We start from the raw sequence: 10954 nt of genomic DNA, 5'->3' as shown, positions 1-10954 counted from the left end.
TTGCTTCAGGTAGAATGACCTCTTTCAGTATTTTCTGTAATGCAGACCTTGTGGTGGAGAATTCCTTCAGCTTTTTTACAACTGGAAAGGTCTTTATTTCTCCTTCCTAACTAAAGGAGAGCTTTGCTGGATATATTATTCTTGGCTGGTAATTTCTTTCTTTCAATAGTTTGAATACCTAGTTCCACTCTTCTCTTGCTTGTAAGGTTTTTGCTGCAAAGTCAGATGATAGTCTAATCAGTTTTCCTTTATAAGTAAATGTCTTCTTTTTCCTGGCTGCCTTGAGAATTGTCTTTATCAATATTTTTTAACAACTTTAATATAATGTGTCTTGAAGAAGGCCTCTTTGGGTTGACATAATTGGATGTTCTGTTTGCTTCTTGGATTTAAAGATCAAGTTCTTTCGATAGGTGTGGGAAATTCTCATTGACTGTTTGAATAGATTCTCTGTTCCCTTCTCCCTCTTGTCTCCTTCTGGTATACCCATTATTCTTATGTTACTTTTTTTCTCATGGTGAAAGATAGTTCTTGTAGAGTTCTTTCATTATTTTTCATTCTCAAGTCTCTCTTCCTTCTGTGTCATTTTCAGATTTCTGTTTTCAATACCATTAATTTTTTCCTCCATTTGGTCAGCTCTATTTCCTAAGCTTGCTATTTCATTCTTTATCTCTTTTAATTTGTTCTTCATATCCAGAAGTTTTATTGGGTTCTTTTTCAGGGTTTCAATCTCCTTGATAAAGTATTTGTTTTGTTTGTTTATTTTGTTTCTAATTTCTTGAAATTTTTGGACAGAATTTTCTTGCATCTCATTGAGTGTTTTCAGAAGTGCAATCCTGAATTCTCTGTTGTTTAAACCGCATATTTCTATGTCCTTAAGCTTATTTTCTCTAGATTTTTCAGTTTCTTTCTGAGCTGCCTTGTCACCTTGGTTGTTCATGGTGTTTGATGGACTATTTATTTGCCTGGGCATTAATGGGAGTGTGTTATGCTTTAAAAAAAAAAAATTAAAATATAGTGATATCCTTTCAGGAAGTTAGTAAGAGGCGGGTTTTCTTTTGACTTCCATTAGATGGTCTTCAAGCCTCTTGGATCTCTGCTTGGAGACTAAAAATGCTCTTTCCTCTCTGGTATGTGCCTCTAAAATCAGGTCCCTCGGTCCCAGGGCTCTACCTCCTTGAAAGTGTGTGATAGGTGATGAGGGTCTGAGTCTCAGAAGAGGTCCTGAGAGCCTGTTTCTGGCCCAGCAGTCAGATGCAATGCTTTGCTGCTTCCTTTTGATTCTGCCTGACTAGATGGGGATGGGGTTGATTGGGAAAAATCTGCTGGATGTGTGGCTATTTTACTTTTCTTAGTGCTGTCCCTCAGGTTTCTGATGTCTTGCTTTGATATCATCACTCCTGTCTCTGGTACCAGCTGTAGTATATGTTTCAGTACTGGTTGAACACATTCTCCTGGGGCTCAGTGGTGTTAGCTCTGATATATGTGGGAGTGGGTGCCTTCTGGGTTGGTGGGGTGGGGCCCAGCAAGGCTCTGTGACTCAGCCTCTCTCTTTGCAATGGTGGTTTCTATGCCATAGCTGTTGCCCCTCTGCACTCAGTGTCTGCCCTGCTCTCTGCCCTGATCCCTGGGCTCTGGTGTGTGGAATGTGCTGATTGCTTAAGCAGCACTGCTCCAAGCTTCCCTGGTGACATAATGTCCCATTCCCCTTTTCTTGCAGAGAGCCCAGCTGTGTATTGCAGCTCCTTTGTTTCACACTCCAAATCATCCTCCCAGTCTCATGCAGATTTGCCCACCTTTGGATCCTCTGATGCACAGATCTCTCAGATGTGCTTGTGTGCAGGTGGGCGTTATTTGTTGAGTTTAAATGTTCAGCTTTTTGTTATTTCAAGAGGAGAGATCTGGGGATATCCCTCATGCCACAGTACTTTTTTCTGATGTCCTCGATCTTCTTTATCCAATCATTTATTGATGGACACTTAGTTTGCTTCCATATCTTGGTTATTGTAAATAATGCTGCAGTGAACATTAGGGTGCACATATCTTTTCAAATTAGTGTTTTGGATTTCTTCAGATAAATACCGAGGAGTTGAATTGCTGGGTCATATGGTACTTCTATTTTTAATTTTTTGAGGAACCTCCATACTGTTTTCCATAGTGGCTGCACAAATTTACTGTCTCACCAATAGTGTGTGATGGTTCCCTTTTCTTAACATCATTGCCAACACTTGTTGTTCATTGATTCATTGAGAGCCATTTTCACAGGCATGAGGTGGCATCTCATGTGGTTTTAATTTATATTACTTTGATGATCAGTGACATTGAGCATCTTTTCATATATCTGTTAGCCATCTGTACGTTCTCTTTGGAGAAATGTCTTCAGGTCCTCTGCTCATTTTTAAATCGGATTGTTTCTTTTTGTAGTGTTAAGTTATATGAATTCTTTCGTATATTAACCCTTTATCAGATACATCATTGGTGAATTTCTTCTCCCATTCAGTAGGTTGTTTTTTCGTTTTGTTGATGATTTCCTTCACCGTGCAAAACCTTTTTAGTTTGACATAGTCCACTTGTTTATTGTTGCTTTTGTTTTTTTTACCTAAGGAGACCTATCCAAAAAAATGTTACTGAGACCGTTGTCAAAATGTTTACTGCTTATGCTTTCTTCTATGAGTTTTATGGTTTCAAGTTTTAAATGTAAGTCTTTAATCCATCTCGAGTTTATTCTTGTAGTCCAGTTTTACTTTTTGCATATATCTGTCCAGTTTTCCAAGCACTATTTATCAAAGAGACTATCTTTACCCCCATTGTATATTCTCGCCTTATTTGTCATAGGTTAATTGACCATACAGATGTGGGTTTATTTCTGGTCTCTCTATTCTGTTCCACTGATCTATATTGTCTGTATTTAATACCATGCTGTATTTAGTACCGTACTTGATCTAAGGTAGTGATATAAGATAGTGTGATACCTCTAACTTTGTCCTTTCTCATCACTGCTTTGGCTCTTCAGGATCTTTTGTAATTTCATATGAATTTTAGGATTATTTGTTCTAGTCTGTGAAAATGTCATTGCTATTTAGATAGGGATTGCATTAAATCTGTAAATTGCTTTGGCAGTATGGACATTTTAACGATGTTAAAATTCTTCCTATCCAGGAGCATGGTATAGGCTTCCATTTAATTTTATCTTCTTCAGTATCTTATAATTTTCTGAGTACAGGTCCTTTACCTCCTTGATTAAATTTATTCTTGGCATTTTATTCATATTGAAGCCGTTATAAATGAGATTGTGTTCTTAATTTCTCTTTCTGATAGTTTGTTATTCATGTATAAAATGCAACTGATTTCTGAATATTTCTATCTTGCTACTTTCCTCAATTCATTTATCAGTACTAATTTTTGGTGGACTCTTTAGGGTTCTCTATATATACTACCATGTCATCTACAAATAATGGCAGTTTTATGTGTTTCCAATTGAGATGCCTTTTATCTCTTTTTTCTTGTCTGATTGCTGTGGCTAGGATTTCCATTACTATGTTGAATAAATATGGGGAAAGTGGATATTCTTGTCTTGGTCCTGATCTTAAAGGGAAAGCTTTTAGCTATTCACCCCTGAGTATGATGTTAGCTGTGGGTTTGTCATATATGGCCTTTATTTTGTTAAAGTATGTTCTCTCTGCCTCTACTTTGCTATGAGTTTTTAATCAGTAGTGGATTTTGTAAAATGCTTTTACTGCATCCATTTTTATGATCATCTGATTTTTAAAAAATTTATTTTTATGGCGACATTGGTTATGAAATCCAGTAAGTTTCAGGTGTACAATTTAACAGTAAGGCATATATATATTGCATTGTGAATTCACCTCCCATAGTTAGATTTCTTACTGTCACCACATATTTGATTCCCTTTACTCCCTCTATTTCCCTCCTCCCCGCTCCTCCCTACCCTCCGTATGATCATATGATTTTTAGCCTTCATTTTGTATATGTGGTGTATCAAGTTCATTGATTTGTAGATATTGAACCAACCTTGCATCCCTGGAATAAATCCCACTTGATCATGGTGTATGATTTTTTTAAATGTATAGCTAAGTCCACTTAGCTAATATTTTGTTATGGATTTTTGCATCACTATTCATTGGAGATATTGGCCTATAATTTCCTTTTCTTTGTAGTGTCTTTATCTGGTTTTGATATTAGGGTAATGCTTGCCTAGTAAAATGAGTTTGGGAGCCTTCTCTCTTCAGTTTTTTGGAATATTTTGAGAAGAATGATATTAATTCTTCTTTAGATGTTTGGTAAAATTCGCCTGTGAAGCCATCTGGTCCAGGACTTTTGTTTGTTGGGAGTTTTTTGGTTACTGATTGAATTATGTTAGTAGTTATCTATCTGTTCCAATTTTCTGCTTTTCTTAATTGGTCTTGGAAGATTTTATGATTCTAGGAATTTATCCATTTCTTTCAACTTGTCCAATTTGTTGGCATTTAATTGTTCATAGTATTTTCCTATAATCCTTTGTATTTCTGTGGAGTCAGTTGTCCCTTCTCTTTCATTTCTGATTATATTTACTTAGGCCCTCCCTCTATTTTTCTTGATGAGTCTGGCTGAAGGTTTGTTAATTTTATTTATGTTTTCAGAGAAACAGCTCTTGATCTCATTAATCTTTTCTGTTGTTCTTTGAGACATTATCATTTATTTCTGCTTCAATTGTAATTATTTTCTTTATTGTACTTACTTTGGTATTAGTTTGTTCTTGATTTTTAGTTCATTTAAGAGTAAGGTTAGACTATTTATTTGAGATTTTTCTTATTTCTTGAGGTAGTTGTGTATTGCTATGAATTTCCCTCTTAGAATTGCCTTGGCTGTGTCCCATAGGTTTTGAGTCATTGTGTTTTCAATTTTCTTTGTCTCAGTGTATCTTTTTATTTCTTCCTTGATCTTGTTCTTAACCTATTCATTGTTTAGTAGCATATTATTTAGCCTGCACGCATTTGTGAGTTTTTCAGTTTTCTTGTAATTGATTTCTAGTTTTATACCATTGTAGTCTGGGAAGATGCTAGGTATAATTACAATTTTCTTAAATTTATTGACCCTTATATTCTAGCCTAATGTGTGGTCTATCTTGGAAAATGTTCCATGTATACTTGAAAAGAATGCATATTCTGCTGCTTTTGAGTGAAATGTTCCACCAAAACAATTAAATTAATGTTATCTAATATGTCATTAAGGCCACTGTTTGCTTGTTGATTTTCTGTCTGAATGATGTATCTATTGATGTCACTTCAGTGTTAATGCCCCCTAATAATCCTGTATTACTGTAGATCTCTCTTTGTCCATCTTTTTATATATTTAGGTGCTCCTACGTTGGATTCATAAATATTTATGAATTATATCCTCTTGTTGAATTGATACCTTTAACATTATGAAATGCCCTTCTTCATCTCTTGTTACAGCCCTTATTTTAAAGTCTATTTTGTCCGATGTAATATCTCTACCCTAGGTTTTTCTTCATTTTGACCATACAGATGTGGGTTTATTTCTGGTCTCTCTATTCTGTTCCACTGATCTATATTGTCTGTATTTAATACCATGCTGTATTTAGTACCGTACTTGATCTAAGGTAGTGATATAAGATAGTGTGATACCTCTAACTTTATTCTTCTTTCTCAAGATTGCCGTGGCTATTTGGGGTCTTTTGTGGTTTCATATGAATTTTAGGATTATTTGTTCTAGTCTGTGAAAATGTCATTGCTATTTAGATAGGGATTGCATTAAATCTGTAAATTGCTTTGGCAGTATGGACATTTTAACGATGTTAATTCTTCCTATCCAGGAGCATGGTATAGGCTTCCATTTAATTTTATCTTCTTCAGTATCTTATAATTTTCTGAGTACAGGTCCTTTACCTCCTTGATTAAATTTATTCTTGGCATTTTATTCATATTGAAGCCGTTATAAATGAGATTGTGTTCTTAATTTCTCTTTCTGATATTTTGTTATTCATGTATAAAATGCAACTGATTTCTGAATATTTCTATCTTGCTACTTTCCTCAATTCATTTATCAGTACTAATTTTTGGTGGACTCTTTAGGGTTCTCTATATATACTACCATGTCATCTACAAATAATGGCAGTTTTATGTGTTTCCAATTGAGATGCCTTTTATCTCTTTTTTCTTGTCTGATTGCTGTGGCTAGGATTTCCATTACTATGTTGAATAAATATGGGGAAAGTGGATATTCTTGTCTTGGTCCTGATCTTAAAGGGAAAGCTTTTAGCTATTCACCCCTGAGTATGATGTTAGCTGTGGGTTTGTCATATATGGCCTTTATTTTGTTAAAGTATGTTCTCTCTGCCTCTACTTTGCTATGAGTTTTTAATCAGTAGTGGATTTTGTAAAATGCTTTTACTGCATCCATTTTTATGATCATCTGATTTTTAAAAAATTTATTTTTATGGCGACATTGGTTATGAAATCCAGTAAGTTTCAGGTGTACAATTTAACAGTAAGGCATATATATATTGCATTGTGAATTCACCTCCCATAGTTAGATTTCTTACTGTCACCACATATTTGATTCCCTTTACTCCCTCTATTTCCCTCCTCCCCGCTCCTCCCTACCCTCCGTATGATCATATGATTTTTAGCCTTCATTTTGTATATGTGGTGTATCAAGTTCATTGATTTGTAGATATTGAACCAACCTTGCATCCCTGGAATAAATCCCACTTGATCATGGTGTATGATTTTTTTAAATGTATAGCTAAGTCCACTTAGCTAATATTTTGTTATGGATTTTTGCATCACTATTCATTGGAGATATTGGCCTATAATTTCCTTTTCTTTGTAGTGTCTTTATCTGGTTTTGATATTAGGGTAATGCTTGCCTAGTAAAATGAGTTTGGGAGCCTTCTCTCTTCAGTTTTTTGGAATATTTTGAGAAGAATGATATTAATTCTTCTTTAGATGTTTGGTAAAATTCGCCTGTGAAGCCATCTGGTCCAGGACTTTTGTTTGTTGGGAGTTTTTTGGTTACTGATTGAATTATGTTAGTAGTTATCTATCTGTTCCAATTTTCTGCTTTTCTTAATTGGTCTTGGAAGATTTTATGATTCTAGGAATTTATCCATTTCTTTCAACTTGTCCAATTTGTTGGCATTTAATTGTTCATAGTATTTTCCTATAATCCTTTGTATTTCTGTGGAGTCAGTTGTCCCTTCTCTTTCATTTCTGATTATATTTACTTAGGCCCTCCCTCTATTTTTCTTGATGAGTCTGGCTGAAGGTTTGTTAATTTTATTTATGTTTTCAGAGAAACAGCTCTTGATCTCATTAATCTTTTCTGTTGTTCTTTGAGACATTATCATTTATTTCTGCTTCAATCTTAATTATTTTCTTTATTGTACTTACTTTGGTATTAGTTTGTTCTTGATTTTTAGTTCATTTAAGAGTAAGGTTAGACTATTTATTTGAGATTTTTCTTATTTCTTGAGGTAGTTGTGTATTGCTATGAATTTCCCTCTTAGAATTGCCTTGGCTGTGTCCCATAGGTTTTGAGTCATTGTGTTTTCAATTTTCTTTGTCTCAGTGTATCTTTTTATTTCTTCCTTGATCTTGTTCTTAACCTATTCATTGTTTAGTAGCATATTATTTAGCCTGCACGTATTTGTGAGTTTTTCAGTTTTCTTGTAATTGATTTCTAGTTTTATACCATTGTAGTCTGGGAAGATGCTAGGTATAATTACAATTTTCTTAAATTTATTGACCCTTATATTCTAGCCTAATATGTGGTCTATCTTGGAAAATGTTCCATGTATACTTGAAAAGAATGCATATTCTGCTGCTTTTGAGTGAAATGTTCCACCAAAACAATTAAATTAATGTTATCTAATATGTCATTAAGGCCACTGTTTGCTTGTTGATTTTCTGTCTGAATGATGTATCTATTGATGTCACTTCAGTGTTAATGCCCCCTAATAATCCTGTATTACTGTAGATCTCTCTTTGTCCATCTTTTTATATATTTAGGTGCTCCTATGTTGGATTCATAAATATTTATGAATTATATCCCCTTGTTGAATTGATACCTTTAACATTATGAAATGCCCTTCTTCATCTCTTGTTACAGCCCTTATTTTAAAGTCTATTTTGTCCGATGTAATATCTCTACCCTAGGTTTTTCTTCATTTCCATTTATATGAAATATCTTTTTCCATCCCTTTCAGTCAGTATGTTTCTTTCAATCTGAAGGGGCTGTCTTGTAAGTTGCATACGTGCAAGTCTTGCTTTTTATCCATTCAGCCACCCTATGTCTTTTGACTGGAGCATTTAATCTGTTTACATTTAAAGTAACTATAGGTGTGTAGTTATTGCCATTTTATTGTATTTTTCATTATATTTTTACCTTGTGTATGTGTTTGTGTGTATCTCTTAATTTATTGTAATTACACATGATCTTTCTACTTTTCCTGTTAACTTTGTACTAGTTTTATAGTTGGTTGTTCCACTGCTTTTACTGCTTGCCTTTGTCAGTGAGAATATTTTTCTTTCTTGTATTTTCTTATTCATATTTTTTATTATTTCCCACTTAAAGAACATCCTTAACATTTCTTGTAACACTGGTTTAGTGGTGATGAACTGCAGTATCTTATTCTTGTTTAGGAAGCTCTTTATCTCTCCTTGGATTCTAAATGATAGCCTTGCTGGGTAGAGTAATCTTGGTTGTAAGTCTTTGCTTTTCTTCACTTTAAATATTTTGTGTCATTCCATTCTGGCCTGCAGACTTTCTCTTGAGGAATCAGCCAACAGTTTATGGGCACTCCCTGGTAGGTAACTATTTGCTTGTTTCTCGATGCTTTTAAGATTTTCTTTGTCTTTAATCTTTTACATTTTAATTATGATGTGTGGGCCTCTTTTGGTTCATCTTATTTGGGACTGTCTGCACTTTCTGGGCTTGTATGTTTACTTCCTTCACCAGATTGGGGAAGTTTTCTGTCATTATTTCTTCAAACAGATTTTCAATTCCTTGCTCTCTCTCTTCTCCCTCTGATACGAATATTGGTACATTTAATGTTGTCTTAGAAGCCCTTAAGCTGTCCTCTTTTTTTGGATTCTTTTTTTCATGTTTCTATTCTGTATGGATGTTTTCTGCTACCTTATCTTCCAAATCAGTGATTCGATTCTCTGCTTCATCTAATCTATTGATTCCCTCTAATGTTGTCTTCATTTCAGTTATTATATTCTTCACTTTGGACTGGTTCTTTTTGTTTTCTGTCTCTTTGTTAAAGCTCTCATTGAGTCCATCTACTCTTCTCCTAAGTTAATTGAACATCCTTATAACCAATGTTTCGAGCTCTGCATATGGTAAATTGCTTGTCTCCATTTTGTTTAGTTCTTTTCCTGGAGCTTCATTCTCTTCTTTCATTTGAGATATGTTTCTTTGTCTTCCTATTTTGGCTGCCTCCCTGTTTGTTTCTATACATTAGATAGAGCTGCTATGTCCCCCAGTGTTAGTAGAGTGGTCTTATGTAGTAGTTGTCCTGGAGGGCCCAATGGCACAGTCTCCCTGGTTACCTGAACCAGTTGCTCCAGGTGTGTTCCTTGTATGGGTTGTGTGTGCCCTCCTATTACAGTTGAGCCTTTTTTGCTGTTTGCACATCAGTGGGAGGGACTGACCCTCAGACTGATTTTTGAGGCCTGACCGTGACTACAGGGGAGGAGCTGTTGTGCAGGGGCTGACCCTACAGAGTAGGATTTGCTTTAGCAGGGTTCCAGCCCCTACCCAGTCTCCCCTTTGGGTGTGTTGTCCTCACATGCAGCCCCAGGTGGTGCTCCAGCTTGGTCGAAGCCAGCTCCTGGACATGCCAGCCCAAGGGCCTCCTAGGAGGGGCCCTGCTGCAGGCAATTTCAGCCACACCTTATGCTATACCAGGTCCAACTGGTATGAGCCACCAAACAATTGCAGATGGCAGCTGGGGTGAGAGGTGCCTAAAGAGGCCAAGCCATAAACTCAGACCGGCTGCTGTAGTGCTGGGCTTAGGGCTGCTCAGCAAGAGGTATAGGGCACACCAAGGCCAGATGATGCTTGCTTGGGGTTTGTAAACCTTTGAGAGATTTTAGGAAAGTCTGCAGCATGAGCTAAGACAGGTCATTTGTATGGAAAAGCCACTGGAGGTGGCTTGAGTGGGCCTGAAAGTTGGGTGGAGTGGGGTCTCAGGGAACCACCATTGTGGAGCGACCAGTGTTAGCCAGGTTGATGGAGACTTAGATATGGCACCTGCCTGCATCTCCATGCCAGTAGGTGGTGTGGCTCAACAGAGAAACATGGATTCTACCAGCACTTCTGTCTGGGAGAAAGCTGCCCCTCCATCCTTTCCCTGATGCCAGACAATTCAGTTCTTTCCCATATGGCCCTCGTGCCTTTCAAGTGCTAGAGCCTAGAGTGAGTGAATCTGTACATAGGGCCCTCTGAGAGAGAAACCTGGGTCTCCAGCTGCCTCTGTCTCACTCAGCCACAACTCCACTGGTTTTCACAACCAGAAGTTGTGGAGACTTATCATCCTAGCAGTGGAACCCTAGGCCGGGGAGCCTGGTATAGAGCTGGGACCCCTCACGCCTCTGAAAGGATATCCACAGCTGAGATGTCCCTCCCAACTTTTAACTGCCACATGTGGGTGTAGGACCAACTCGTTCTATGTCTCACTTCTCCTACTCGTCTTGAGATGGCCTCTTGTGTATGTCATTAGTTTTAGGACTTCTGTTCAGCTAGACTTCAAGGAATTCTCAATTGTAATTTTGATGTCATGAGAGGAGGCAAACACAGGGTTTACCTATTCTATCATCTTGACCAGAAATCCAATACAAACTCCTTTTACATTACCAGAATCTGAACATTTAGATTAGCAGTTCTCAAACTTTTTAGTCTTGTGATTTATTTATACTCTTAAAATTAT

The 10954-nt window shown here is 36.5% G+C and overlaps 1 protein-coding gene across 14 annotated transcripts in view; it reads left to right on the top strand.

The window, feature by feature from the left end:
* ZNF382 (zinc finger protein 382) overlaps positions 1–10954 on the top strand; it is a 93829-nt gene that overhangs the window by 21248 nt on the left and 61627 nt on the right. For 9 of the 14 annotated variants that reach the window (XM_023525076.1, XM_011383518.2, XM_011383511.2 and 6 more), the window contains exon 5: positions 1718–1840. The exons of the other annotated variants lie outside the window; for them this stretch is intronic. In XM_023525076.1, coding sequence (XP_023380844.1) covers positions 1718–1840 — 123 coding nt within the window. The remainder of the gene's footprint in view (positions 1–1717; positions 1841–10954) is intronic. 14 annotated transcript variants of the gene reach the window in all.

This window comes from Pteropus vampyrus, unplaced genomic scaffold (genome assembly GCF_000151845.1).
Source record: "Pteropus vampyrus isolate Shadow unplaced genomic scaffold, Pvam_2.0 Scaffold523, whole genome shotgun sequence".
NCBI classification, from domain to species: Eukaryota; Metazoa; Chordata; class Mammalia; order Chiroptera; family Pteropodidae; genus Pteropus; species Pteropus vampyrus.
This window is presented reverse-complemented; position numbering and strand designations above follow the sequence as displayed.